The sequence below is a fragment of the Hyperolius riggenbachi genome, chromosome 7 (assembly GCF_040937935.1).
Source record: "Hyperolius riggenbachi isolate aHypRig1 chromosome 7, aHypRig1.pri, whole genome shotgun sequence".
NCBI lineage: Eukaryota > Metazoa > Chordata > Amphibia > Anura > Hyperoliidae > Hyperolius > Hyperolius riggenbachi.
The window spans coordinates 27,243,398-27,258,617 of NC_090652.1; the positions used below are offsets into that span (position 1 = coordinate 27,243,398).

General features: G+C 45.5%; 1 protein-coding gene across 1 annotated transcript; it reads left to right on the plus strand.

Moving 5' to 3' along the window:
- The first annotated feature begins 863 nt into the window (after positions 1–863).
- Positions 864–14,421, plus strand: LOC137524190 (zymogen granule membrane protein 16-like). The gene is made up of 3 exons (XM_068243780.1): positions 864–906; positions 8,481–8,613; positions 14,003–14,421. Exons 1-3 carry the CDS (start codon positions 864–866, stop codon positions 14,319–14,321), a joined length of 495 nt encoding a protein of 164 aa, XP_068099881.1. The 3' UTR covers positions 14,322–14,421.
- Positions 14,422–15,220: the final 799 nt, after the last annotated feature.

Genomic DNA, 15,220 nt, shown 5'->3' on the forward strand with positions numbered 1-15,220 from the left:
GTGCAGTAGAAGGGGTGCCGTGCTCAGTACTGGGGTGCAATGCTGTGCAGTAGAAGGGGGTGCAGTGCTCAGTACTGGCTTGCAATGCTGTGCAGTAGAAGGAGGTGCAGTGCTCAGTACTGGGGTGCAATGCTGTGCAGTAGAAGGGGGTGCAGTGCTCAGGACTGGGAGGCAATGCTGTGCAGTAGAAGGGGGTGCAGTGCTCAGGACTGGGATGCAATGCTGTGCAGTAGAAGGGGGTGCAGTGCTCAGTACTGGGGTGTAATGCTGTGCAGTAGAAGTGGGTGCAGTGCTCAGTACTGGGGTGCAATGCTGTGCAGTAGAAGGAGGTGCAGTGCTCAGGACTGGGATGCAATGCTGTGCAGTAGAAGGGGATGCAGTGCTCAGTACTGGGGTGCAATGCTGTGCAGTAGAAGGGGTGCCGTGCTCAGTACTGGGGTGCAATGCTGTGCAGTAGAAGGGGGTGCAGTGCTCAGTACTGGCTTGCAATGCTGTGCAGTAGAAGGAGGTGCAGTGCTCAGTACTGGGAGGCAATGCTGTGCAGTAGAAGGGAGTGCAGTGCTCAGGACTGGGATGCAATGCTGTGCAGTAGAAGGGGGTGCAGTGCTCAGTACTGGGGTGTAATGCTGTGCAGTAGAAGTGGGTGCAGTGCTCAGTACTGGGGTGCAATGCTGTGCAGTAGAAAGAGGTGCAGTGCTCAGGACTGGGATGCAATGCTGTGCAGTAGAAGGGGATGCAGTGCTCAGTACTGGGGTGTAATGCTGTGCAGTAGTCGGGGGGGGGGGGGGGGGGCATTGCTCAGTACTGGGGTGCAATGTTGTGCAGGACATGACTTCATAGTAATGCATGGTTGTCTCTTCAGAATGCTGCTGTGGATCCTGCTCAGTGTGTGCGGCCTCACTGCTGGTAAGTGCTTCTTCTTCATGGCCCGTAGAATATGCTTGATATGTAAAGAGCTGTGATGTCACTCATGTAAAAAATAACTTATATCTGGAGACAGGGCCGGGCCGAGGCATAGGCTGGAGAGGCTCCAGCCTCAGGGCGCAGTGTAGGAGGGGGCGCACAATTCATTCAGCTGTCATTCCTAATTGTGTTTGAAGCAGAAAGAAATAAGAAAAGGGGATACATAGCAGTGACTGCAAGCCAGATAACTAGAGATTAAGGGGTTGAGGAGGTTGTGGGCCCTGTGGCTCTCTTAGTCTAACAGCAATCAGTGTGTGATGGCTGGGGTGGCAGGGATGGAGGGGCCTCTTAGTCTAATAGCAATCAGTGTGTGATGGCTGGGGTGGAAGGGATGGAGGGGCGCACTTTGGTGTCTCAGCCTTGGGTGCTGGAGGACCTTGTCCCAGCTCTGTCTGGAGATCAGTGATGTCACTCCTGTTTAATATAACTTATATCTGGAGAGCACGGAGCTGCTGTCTGTGTGATAGATCAGCTGTTTGTTTATTATGTAAATAAATGTGTTAATTTATCATTTATTCATTTCATTTGTTGCAATGGCGTCGCACCTACCACAACCTCAGAGATCTAAGGGCTCGTTTCCACTATCACGAATCCGCATGCGTCCAACGTATGCGAATTCGCACATGTAATGCAAGTGGATGGGCCTGTTTCCACTGTAGCGTTGTTGAGGTGCGTTTTTGTCAGCGGTGAAAAAACGCACAAAAGAGCCGCAGAATTCGCATGCGAGTGGAATGCATGTGAATCGCATGCAATGTATTTAATAGGGAAATCGCATGCGGTTTCCCCATGCGTTTTTTGCCGCGAATTCGCATAGGTACCAATGTAAATTCACACAGGCAGTGACATGGTTAAAATCGCATATACCCTCACCTATGCGAATTCGCGGCAAAAAACGCAAGGGGAATCGCATCCGCATGCGATTTCATCAGCGGTGGAATCCAGGCGATTCCGCACCGCAATAGTGGAAACGGGCCCTAAGGGATCCAATAAATTGACAACCCCCAGAGTCCAACTAAAAACCTTTAGGGCTCGTTGAAAAATTGTTCGAGCGATCAGAAATTCTGATCGGATTGGTTGTAAATCTCCATTGGTGGACACAATCGATTATGAACGAGTGAAAAAAAACAGTCGTCCGAATGAATTTTCGTCGAACGAAAATTTGGATTTTCTTGTTGGTTGTGATAGATAGGAAGCAAAGATTGGTTCGTTGATGGTGTAGTGAACGATGTATTACAATATTTCAGTTCCGATCAATTTCTGATCGCTCGAATGATTTTTCGCTAGAAATTGGACCATTAGTGGCCAGCTTTAGGGTAACAATGGTTAATTTGCATATATTCGGCAATGATGCACTAGGAGACATCTCAAGCTCACTCCAACCTGAATTATTGCAAATTCTTTCTGTTTTAAGAAAGCAAAACTTTTGTTTTAAAACAGAAGGAAATTTGCAATAATACAGCTATAAGTGAACATTTGTGGTTACCCACAATGCACCACTACTGAATATGCAAATGATCTCTTTTTGCCCCTGTAAGCTTGGCAAGCATCCATAACCGCTGGTGTATAGCAAGCCTATAGCTTTAAATATTACACAGCCTCATCAACCCCACATGTTGACAGCCTGTTTTGGACTTATGGTCCTCATCAGTACATGGCAGGGATTGATATGGCTGTATGGGATAGGGCTTGTCAGGTTTACAGGGGTTAAAAAAGATAATTTGCATATTCAGTAGCAGTGCATTGTGGTTAACCACTAATGTTCACTTATAGCTGAATTATTGCAAGTTTCCTTCTGTTTTAAGAAGGCAAATTTCACCAAGCATTGCTCATTAGTAGGAGGCCTTTTTGGTCTCTTTTATCCCCATATACATTCCTAGTGGTTTGGGTCACCCTGAGCTGCTTGGGTACTCTATAGTAAATAAACAGAATTCTGTTTCAGGCATTTGATATCTTAAAGAGAAACTCCAACCAAGAATTGAACTTTATCCCAATCAGTAGCTGATACCCCCTTTTTACATGAGAAATCTATTCCTTTTCACAAACAGAGCATCAGGGGGCGCTGTATGGCTGATATTGTGGTGAAAACCCTCCCACAAGAAACTCTGAGGACCATGGTACTCCTGGCAGTTTCCTGTCTGTGAACCTTGTTGCATTGTGGGAAATAGCTGTTTACAGCTGTTTCCAACTGCCAAAAGAGCATGCAGCAGCTACATCACCTGGCAACAGTAAAAATGTCACCATGTAATAAATGTCAGAATGCAAATCAGGGATTTAAAAGATTTTACAATGGGCAAACACTGACTAAATCATTTATACATAATTATTGTAAAAATGAAGCACTTTTTTATCACATTATTTTCACTGGAGTTCTTCTTTAATGCTCTCTGACTGAAGCCAATACTGATGTCATTTCCTCCCTTACCCTAGGAGGAGGGTGGCCAAACACAGACAGTCTTCAGACACTCCCACCCAGCTCTACAATATAAAGTGCATTGTCATCGTGTGACTCTGTAGCTTGAGAAGCATGAGAAATATTGGCCAATCAGAGAGGAACAGAGGTGTGGGAGGGGAAAACAGGAGGGAAAGAGGCTTCAGCTAATCAGCCTGCATTAGTTAAAGAGACTCTGAAGCGAGTCTAAATTCACTATTTTAACATGCAGCCATATAAAGAACTATAACCCATGCTAAAACGCCACTATCCCGCAGCAAAACGAGGGGTTTATACCTCCCAAATCCCCCCTGCAAAATCCACGCCTTTCTTGGTCGAGGATTTTGCTGCTCATGGAGGCAGAGCTTTCAGCTGTAGCTCTGCCTCCATGCGCGTCAATCGCTGCACGGATCTCCGCCTCTCCCCCGCCCCTCTCTGTGAAGGAAGATTGAGAGGGGCGGGAAGAGGCGGCGATCAGCGGGGATTGACGTGTTGAGAGGCAGAGCTACAGCCATAAGCTCTGCCTCATCAGGAAGCGCTCCCCGGAGGTAGGAGAGGGGATTTGGGGGGTATAAACCCCTCGTTTTGCCACGGGATAGTGGCGTTTTAGCATTGGGTTATAGTTCTTTACATGGCTGCATGTTAAAAAAGTGAATGTAGACTCGCTTTAGAGTCTCTTTAAGTCTGAGGGGATAATAAGGAAGCAAAAAAACCAACCCGGCATGCTCTGCAACTTTCTTTATGCGGCTGATGTACCAAATAAGAGGGGGAACCAGGGAAACTGGGGAAAGATGTATTATGGAGAAGAAAAGTAGTAGTGATTTTAACTTTTGGATTGCCTGGTTAGCATCTTTATTACTTGTTAACCAGATAAAAATAAAGAATTGATTTTTTATTTCATGCCTGACAGTTACTCTTTACTAGGGATGCTCGTTGGATTCAGCGGAATTCTAAATTCCGCGATTCCGGCTGGAATTGGGCCAATTCCGATTCCGCCGGACTGAACGGAATTGCTATACCTCTAAAACGGAATTCTGCAGAATGTTTTTTAATTCCGCTAAATTTTACGGAATTAACATCTATTTCCTCACCTATCTATTTTCCCTCCTTTTCTCCTTTCCTCTCCCCTCCTTAAAGAGGAGTGCCTCATCTTCCAGGGAATTGTAGTATTTCAAAAGCCAGCTTACATACCGTGGCTGGGAATTGAACCCAGGCTGGGCTGGGAATTGAACCAAGGTCTCAGTGTGTGGTAGGTATCTGACTTAACCACTATACCACCAACAACACTACATGCTGAAGCCAGCCTAGCATGTACTATTATGATCAATCCAAGAGAAAAAGTAGCGTGCTTAAGGATTTGTAGTATTTCAAAAGCCAGCTTACATACCGTGGCTGGGAATTGAACCCAGGTCTCAGTGTGTGGTAGGTATCTGACTTAACCACTATACCACCAACAACACTACATGCTGAAGCCAGCCTAGCATGTACCTGTAACGATTGGTGTCAGCACACAGAGAGAATCTGATTATTGATGATCTGCAGAATCATCAACAATACAGATGTATACTTGATTATGGATGATCTGCAGGATCACCAATAAGACAAGTATGACTAACCTCTGGACACCTAAAGAAGTGTAAGTGTTTGGTGTAACTGTAGGCTATCTCCCGAGAGGCGGGAGACATAGGCAGCTCAGGCCAGAGACCACCCGAGGAGCAGGTGGCCCTGGGCTGTGCAGGGACTATCTCCTTAACAGAGGGGATAGAGATATTCTGGCAGCCAGTGATTCCCTGGTAACCTGGTAATCAGACTGTACTGCAGCCAAGGGACTCCTAAGAAATAGAAGCCCCTGGCTGTACTGCAGGAAGGACTCTCTGAGGAGCAGGAGGTCCCTGCAGCAACTGACACTTGGTAGAATAGTGTCATGGGTAGTACAGCCAGACTGAACACTCAAGGGATGAGTGAAAGCCAGAAGCGTTGTAACAGATATAAAGCACAATCCTAGTCTGGGGTGTGAGGTCCGTGGTCTCGACACCCAGGAACTAGTCTAGAGAATAACACAGCAATGACACAGTATTCCTAAGCTTGGGTGTGAGGTCCTTGGTCACAACACCCTGGAACTGGTCTAAAGTATAACACAGCAATGACACAGTAATCCTAAGCTTGGGTGTGAGGTCCGTGGTCTCAACATCCTGGAACTGGTCTAAAGTATAACACAGCAATGACACAGTAATCCTAAGCTTGGGTGTGAGGTCCGTGGTCTCAACACCCTGGAACTGGTCTAAAGTATAATACAGCAATGACACAGTAATCCTAAACTTGGGTGTGAGGTCCGTGGTCTCAACACCCTGGAACTGGTCTAAAGTATAACACAGCAATGACACAATAATCCTAAGCTTGAGTGTGAGGTCCGTGGTCTCAACACCCTGGAACTGGTCTAAAGTATAACACAGCAATGACACAGTAATCCTAAGCTTGGGTGTGAGGTCCGTGGTCTCAACACCCTGGAACTGGTCTAAAGTATAACACAGCAATGACACAGTAATCCTAAGCTTGGGTGTGAGGTCCGTGGTCTCAACACCCCGGAACTGGTCTAAAGTATAACACAGCAGTAACAAGAGCGTAATCTGGCTAAGTGTGAATTCCCAGGTCCACCTGGTTCTAACACACTGTGGGATCTGACTGAGGTCTGAGTGCTCACACGTAAGTAACCAGCAACTGACAAGCAAGGTCTATATATACTTGCAGTGCTGTGCAGCTCCGCCCGAGCCACTCAGCCAATCCAGAGTCCAGCTGGGATCAGCTGATCGGCCTGAACAGCTGATTCCCCTTCTGCTGGTATAAATGTCCTGTCGCCTGGCGCGCGCAGCTATCCATCTGTGTGCACTAGAAGGTCCAGCCAAGCCAGACGCGTGGCACTGCGTGGAAACCGCCGGTCTGAACGCGGAGATAGCCGCCCCGTCACTAGACCACGCAGCGGCATCTCCGCTTTTCGTTACAGTACCATTATGATCAATCCAAGAGAAAAAGTAGCATGCTTAAGGATTTGTAGTATTTCAAAAGCCAGCTTACATACCGTGGCTGGGAATTGAACCCAGGTCTCAGTGTGTGGTAGGTATCTGACGTAACCACTATACCACCAACAACACTACATGGTGAAGCCAGCCTAGCATATACCATTATGATCAATCCAAGAGAAAAAGTAGTGTGCTTAAGGATTTGTAGCATGTCAAAATCCAACTCACCATGGCTGGGAATTGAACCCAGGTCTCAATGTGTGGTAGGTAACTGACTTAACCAGTATACCACCAACAACACTACATGCTGAAGCCAGCCTAGCATGTACCGTTGTGATATACCCAAGAGAAAAATTAGCTCTCTCTCTCTAGGACTTGATGCCATTGAACTGAATTTTCAGCTTAAAACCATCAACGGATACCGGCAGAGTTTCACAGGCATTTTCGGAATTCCGCCAGATTGAAAAAGAAATTCCGTTCCGACCAAACGAAACGGAATGACCAATTTCCGCCTAAAAATTCCGGAAAATACAATTCCGCGGAAAGCGGTTACCATCCCTACTAGAGAGAGAGAGAGAGAGAGAGAGATGAATCTACCTGGCTATCTGGGGTTCTCTGCGGACAACTGTTGAACACAAAAGGCAAGGCCATGCCTGGCTACAAATCCTTAAGCAAGCTAATTTTTCTTTTGAATTGATCATAATGGTACATGCTAGTCTGGCTTCATCATGTAGTGTTGGTGGTATAGTGGTTAAGTCAGTTACTTACCACACACTGAGACCTGCGTTCAATTCCCAGCCTAGCCTGGGTTCAATTCCCAGCCATGGTGAGTTGGATTTTGACATGCTACAAATCCTTAAGCACGCTACTTTTTCTCTTGGATTGATCATAATGGTACATGCTAGGCTGGCTTCAGCATGTAGTGTTGTTGGTGGTATAGTGGTTAAGTCAGATACCTACCACACACTGAGATCTGGGTTCAATTCCCAGTCACGGTATGTAAGCTGGCTTTTGAAATACTACAAATCCTAAAGCACGCTACTTTTTCTCTTAGATTGATCATAATGGTACATGCTAGGCTGGCTTCAGCATGTAGTGTTGTTGGTGGTATAAGTGAAGCAGAGCAGCAGATGACAAATCAGCTGTTCTTCAATCATGCTGTTTACTTTTCCTGCATGTGAAAAGCCTGTCTGGTCAGCATGCCTAATACACAAGTACCTATAACATATCTGCAAATTAGTGATATCACTTCTTAAGAGCATAGATTATAGCTGTGGTGTCACCCCTGTAAAATATAAGGTGTGGTTTGGCTACTTAAAACAGAAGGAATTTACAATAATCCAGCTTAAAGTGGATCCGAGATGAACTTTTACTCATTGCATATTTGTGTTCCTTTCCTATTGTTTATAGGGCATTTCTCAAGCCAAATACTTTTTTGTTTTAATACTCTAATTCCCTATAAACTAAACAAGCCCCGCCCACAGTTTTTCAGAGAGCCTTGGCAGTAGCAAAGGCTCATGGGAGCTCAGTCTGGGCAGGAGGAGGGGGGGGGGGGTATTACTAGCCAGAGATTTCAGAGGTAGAGGGGAGGAGGAGGGGGGATTAGGTTTTTTTTTACAGTCTGAGTGCTGATGGTGCAGATAACCCTGCCTCTGTGTAATGTTTACAAACAACATGGCTGCTGTCATTGTATCACAGAGAAATAATCATGTTCTATTAAAGCTGTTTGCAGCTAGATTTGCTGTTTAAACTATCTACGGTAAACTTTAGATAAGATATATAGACAAGTTAGTTGTTATAGTTAGTTTTTCATCTCGGATCTGCTTTACAGTGAACATCTGTGTGGTGGCCCTATATACACCGCTGTAAAATATAATTAATATTTGGAGAGCAGTGATGTCACTCCTGTAGGATATAACTACCGGTAATATCTGGAGAGCAGTGATGTCACTCCTGTAGGATATAACTACCGGCAATATCTGAAGGGCTGTGATGTCATACCCATAGAAAATAGATATTCGTGGATTGTAGTCATGTGACTCAATCATGTGCTGTACTTCTTTATCTTCCAGCTCAGCTTCGCAGCTCCTCATATTCTGGGGAATATGGCGGAGGGGGCGGAAAGCGCTTTTCCCATTCTGGAAACCAGTTGGATGGACAAATCACAGCTCTGAGAATTCGTGCCAATCGCAACTACATCACTGGGTGAGACATGACTGTGTACTCTTTAAAGTGCTGCAGAAGATGTCAGTGTATATAAATACATAACAATAAACAATATGGTAGGACATTAGACTATGACTATGATAGAACATTAGATTGTGAGCTCCTCTGAGGACAGTCAGTGACATGACTATGTACTCTGTAAAGTGTTGCAGAAGAGGTCAGTGCTATATAAATACATAATAATGATAATATGGCAGGACATTAGACTATGACTATGGCTTGAGCTGACTTGAGCTCCTCTGAGGACAGTCAGTGACATGACTATTTACTCTGTACAGTGCTGCAGAAGATGCCAGTGCTATATGAATCTATATACAGTATATAAAAGTGTGTGTGCGTGCGTGCGTGCGCCGCGATCACTCAAACCGCTTGACCGATTTGAACGAAACTTGGTATACAGATCCCTTACTACCTGGGATGATATGCTCTGGGGGTCTCGCGTCCCCCCTGAACACCTGGGCGGAGCTACAAACAGCCAATCAGATTCCACTCATTCAAGTGAATGGAAAAAATGGAAAAAGCTGCCATTCTCACAGTAATTGAGCCAGAGTCCCCACACTTGGCACCGTTGGTCACTTGGTGACTGAGGTTACAAATCCAGGAAAAGTGGGCGGTGCATAAAACAGCCAATGAAATTTCAGACATTCATTTTAAATGGAAAAATGTAAACTGCAGCCATTCTTAGACTGTTAATCGCAGGGTTTTCAAACTTGGCACACTTGGTCACTGGGTGAATGAGATTAATATTCAGGAAGGTGGGTGGAGCCTATAACAGCCAATCAAAAGTCACCTATTGATTTTCAATTAAAACTGCTGCCATTCTTACACTGTTAATGGCAGAGGCTTCAAACTTGCTACAGTCAGTCATTGGGTGACCGGGGTCCAAATTCAGTAAAGGGGCGGGGCCACAAACAGCCAATCAGACTTTCTTGGTGGATAAACAGCTTCCATTCACACATTTTTGATGCCAGGAACCTGAAAGCTCACAAACTTGGTCATTGAGTGTCTGTGTGTCAAGGTTACAAAAAGTGGACGGAGCCAAAAATAAAGTACACTAGGAAAATGTAAACTGCAGCCATTCTTGCACTGTTACTGGCAGGGTTCTCAAACTTTGCACAGTTGGTCACTGGGTGAATGGGATTAATATTCAGTAAAATGGGTGGAGCCTACAACAAATTCACATGTTGATTTTCAAGGGAAATATAAAATTGCTGCTATTCTTACACTGTTAATAGCAGATGCCTCAAACCTGGTACAGTTGGTCACTGGGTGACTGGTGTTCAAATTCAGAAAGGAGGCGGAGCCACAAACAGCAAATCAGATTTGATTCATTTCAATGGGAACCCCAAAGCTCATAAACTTGGTAATTAAGTGACTGTATATCAAGGTTAGAAAAAGTGGGCGGCACCAACAACTACATTTTTTACATGGGAAAATATAAACTGCAACCATTTTTACACTGTTAATGGCAGGGTTCCCAAACTTGACACAGTTGGCCACTGGGTGACTGGGATTAATATTTAGAAAGTGGGTGGAGCCTATAACAGCCAATCAAAAATTCACCTATTGATTTTCAATGGTAATATTTACATTGCTGACATTCTTACACTGTTAATGGCAGAGGCCTCAAACCTGATACAGTCAGTCATTGGGTGACTGGGGTCCAAATTCACTAAAGGGGATGGAGCCACAAACAGCCAATCTGATTTGTTGGATTGATTTCAGCCATTCTGTTATTGGCAGGTTTCTCAAAATTGACACAGTTGGTCACTGGGTGACTGGGATTAATATTCAGGAAAGTGGGTGGAGCCTACAACAGCCAATCAAAATTCATCTATTTATTTTCAAGGGGAATATTTACATTGCTGCCATTCTTACACTCCTAATGGCAGATGCCTCAAATCTGGTACAGTCAGTCACTGGGAGACTTGGGTTTAAATTCTGAAAAGGGGGCGGGCTACAAACAGCAAATCAGATTTTTATAATTTCAATGGTAAAATGCAACTTATTGATGCCAAGGACCCCAAAGTTCATAAACTTGACTATTGAGTGACTGTATGTCAAGGTTAGAAACATCCAAAAACAACTACCGTAACTTTTTACACAGGAAAATATAAACTGCAACCATTCTTACACTGTTAATGGCAGGGTTCTCAAACTTGACACAGTTGGTGACTGGGATTAACCTCCTGGCTGGTTATCCCGAGCTCAGCTCTGGGTAACCTGTGCAGGAGGATTCCTCAGGCCCCGCTGGGTCGATTTGCATAATTTTTTTTCCCTACACGCAGCTAGCACTTTGCTAGCTGCATGTAGTATGCGATCGCCGCTGCTACCCGCCAATTCGCCGCTACCTGCCGCGCCGAGCCGCACCCCCCCCCCAGACCCCTGCGCAGCCTGGCCAATCAGTGCCAGGCAGCGCGCTAAGGGGTGGATCGGTATTCCCTATGACGTCCCGATGTCCATGATGTCGGTGACGTCATCCCGCCCCATCGCCATAGCGCCCGGGGAAGCCCTGCAGGAAATCCCGTTCTGAACGGGATTTCCTGCTTACTCTGATCGCCGAAGGCGATCAGAGTGGGTGGGGGGATGCTGCCGCTCAGTGGCTATCATGCCCTGGGCTCGCTACATAATTTGAAGAAAAAAAAAAGTGCTGCGCTGCCTCCTTGCCGGCGGGAATTAGACCGGCAAGGAGGTTAATATTTAGGAAAGTGGGTGGAGCCTACAAGAGCTAAGCAAAATTCACCTATTGATTTTCAAGTGGAATTTTGAAACTGCTGCCATTCTTACACTGTTAATGGCAGAGGCCTCAAACTTGCTACAGTAGGTCACTAAGTGACTGGGGCTCAAATTCACTAAAGGGGTGGAGCCACAAACAGCCAATCAGATTTCTTTGCTGGATAAATTGCTTCCATTCACACAATTTTGATGCCAGGAACCCAAAAGCTCACAAACTTGGTCATTGAGTGACTATGTGTCAAGGTTACAAAAACTGGGAAACAAATTTCCCCGGGAAAATATAAACTGCAGCACCTTCTTCACTCTTCTTTGCAAACTTTGTATAGTTGGTTACTGGGTGACTTGGATTAACCACTTCCGGGTTTCGGGTGGTTTGGATGATCTGTGCTGCGGGGGCTCTTCAGCCCGCAGCACAGATCAGATAGCAGGCAGGGCGATCAGACTCAGGTCTGATCGCCGCCGCACTGCTGTGCCTAGCGGGGGGGGGGGGCTCCTCAAAGCCCCCCTCCGCAGTGCTATTCCTCCCTCTGCCTCCTTCCCTCCCTCCCCTCTTCATTATGGGCTGCGCAGGACGGAAATCCGTCCTGCGCCGCTTCAGATAGGCTTCAGCCTATCAGATGCCGGCGATCCCTGGCCAATCAGAGGCCGGGGATCGCCGATCTCCTTTATGACGCTGCTGCGCAGCAGCGCCGTATGTATGTAAACAGCGGAGAAGAAGTTCCCCGCGTGTTTACATTTACCCTGCGAGCCACGATCAGAGGCTCGCAGGGTGTTCATGGAGACACCCTCCGTGAACTGACATGGAACTATGGAAACCGCTTCAGGATTCAGCGGCGTACTTATGCGTACGCAGAATCCTGAAGTGGTTAATATTCAGAAAAGTGGAGGGAGCCTTAAAAAAGGCAATCAATATTACCCTGTTGATTTTCAAGAGGAATATTAAAATTGCTGCCATTCTTGCACTGTTAATGGCACAAGCCTCAAGCCTTATACAGTTGGGCATGGGTCACTGGGGTTCAAATTAAGAAAAGAGGGTGGAGCCACAAACAGCCAATCAGATTTGTTTTTAATGATGCCAAGGACCCAAAAGCTCACAAACTTGGTCATTGAGTGACTGTGTGTCCAGGTTTCAAAAAGTGGGGAGAGCCAAAAACAAATGTCACTGGGAAAATATAACCTGCAGCCATTCTTACACTGTAAATGGCAGGGTTCTCAAACTAGGTGACTGAGATTAATATTCAGGGAAGTGGGTGGAGCCTATTATAGCCAATCAAAATTCACCTGTTGATTTTCAAGGGGAATATTTAAATTGCTGCCATTATTACACTGTTAATAGCAGATGCTTCAAACCTGCTATAGTTGGTCAATGGGTGCCTGGGGTCCAAATGCTGGAGAGGGGTGGAGTCACAAACCGTTAATCTGATTTATTTAATTTCTATGGGAATATACAAATTATTGATGCCAAAGATCACAAACTTGGTCATTGAGTGTTTGTGTGTTAGGGTTAGAAAAAGTGGGTGGAGCCGACACCAGCCAAATACATACCTGGGCAACGCCGGGTCATCAGCTAGTACATAATAATAATATGGTAGGATATTAAACTATGACTATGGCAGGGGTTGGATTGGGAGCCCCTCTGAGGACAGTCAGTGACATGACTATGTACTCTGTAAAGTGTTGCTGAAGATGTCAGTGATATAGAAATAAATAGTAATAATATGGTAAGACATTAGACTATGACTATAGTAGGGATTAGATCGTGAGCTCCTCTAGGGATAGTCAGTGACATGACTATGTACTCTGTAAAGTGCTGATGAAGAAGCCAGTGCTATATGAATACATAATAATAATATGGTAGGACATTAGACTATGACTATGGTAGGATTAGATTATGAGCTCCTTTGAGGACAGTCAGTAACATGACTATGTACTCTGTAAAGTGCTGCAGAAGATGTCAGTGCTATATGAATACATAATAATAATAATAATAATATGGTAGGACATTAGACTATGACTATGGTAGCATTAGATTGTGAGCTCCTCTGAGGACAGTCAGTGACATGACTGTAAAGTGCTGCTGAAGATGTCAGTGATACATAAATGCTTAGATATTAATATTAGGACTTTGGAGGAGCTCCATTGATGTCTGAGTACTAAATCTTAGTACTTCTGCATAACTCATGTTGCTTTATACAGCTTATGAGACGCAAACAAAATGTCTTACGCAAAATGGCAGATTGCATTTTTCTCTAATTTACAGCTTGAACATTTACTGTACATGAAATTTGCACCTAGAGGACTCGTGAAGTGATAGCAAATTATGTTATGGAAAATCAGCAAGGTTTGAGAGGGAGAAAATGTACCAAGTCCTCCACTTCTTTCAACTGAAACATTGGTTCACTGATCATGATGAGTATAGGATTGGGGTTATTTTAGGCAGATGTAGTGGTTAGGGTGGTGGCACAAGGCACTGCTCTTGGACCCTGGCAGTATGCCTTTGCCACTCAAGGTTATTTGGGTGGCACAAGGCAGTGCTCATGGACCACAGCAGTATACGTTTACCACCCAAGTTTCTTTAATCCATTGTGAGACATTACTTTTATGTTTTGACCAAGTGTTGTTGTCTTTACAGAATCCAGGTACGATACGGGAGTACCTGGTCACAATATTACGGTGGGTCGCTGGGAGATCTGGAGGAAATATTCCTGCACTCTGGAGAACACATTATTCAGGCAATGGGGAAATATTCTTCTTACCTCCGCAAGGTGATTTTCATCACCAACAAAGGACGCCAGTTCCACATCGGCAAGGACTACGGGACCAGCTTCAATGCAGCGCCCCTGCACCCGAACACAGTGCTGCGGTACATCAGCGGAAGCTCCGGCTCCGTCATCGACGCTATTGGCTTCCACTGGGACTACCCATCCAGTAACTGTCAACACTGCGCCTAGTAATGACCCGCCCCTTTCCCATACTGCAGAGTCCCTCCCCCAACTTCATACTACCTTCATTCTGTCACTTATATCACACAATAAAAATCATCCACTGATTTCTTCCTCTTCTCATTCTAAGTGTGTTGTCTTTTCTACAGTAAAATCTGCTGCTATGGTTGTCTGATATCTCTCCCTACAAAAACCACCACCAAGCTGACAATCTCTACCCTAAAGCTACGCACACGCGCTGGTCTGAACTCGTCCGTGGCAGATGATAACGAATGCCGTGACCCAGAATCAGTAGTCAGACCAGCGCATGTACAGCGACTGCATGAAGTCTGTTAAACATCCCGCATGCTGGATCTTTAACGATACCCGATGCCTGAGAATTGCACAATGGCATTGTTCTTCATGTTCCCTGGCCTGCAGAAATGTTCTCGATCTCACACTGCTCATCATCCTTGCAGAGCAACAGACGCATTGCTAGCCAGGAGGCTGATGACACTTCTGTACATCCTCTTGTCCTCTTGTCATGTACATCCTCTTGTCATGCTCAGCAGCCACTGCTGGTTTGCCAGTAGGGGCGGGCAGGGGAGCACATGCAGAGTGCACAGCTGGAGCTGTTACATTAACTAACCTCCGATCCATACACCTACTTCCTGTTTCTGGGCCTCCTGTATCATCGTAACAGCGCCCCCTATGATGACATCACAGGGGTCACTGTTACCATGATATGAGATACCCAGGAACAGGAAGTGGCACATGGATCAGAGAGGTGAGGTAATGCCAGAGCCGGATTATCCACCAGGTAACACAGGCAGTTGCTTTGATCTAGTGAAAGGTCAGGGGCCCCGGCAGCCCCAATAAAGATTTATTGCCCCTGTTGATGTAACTCTTTATGGTCCATTAAAAACAAA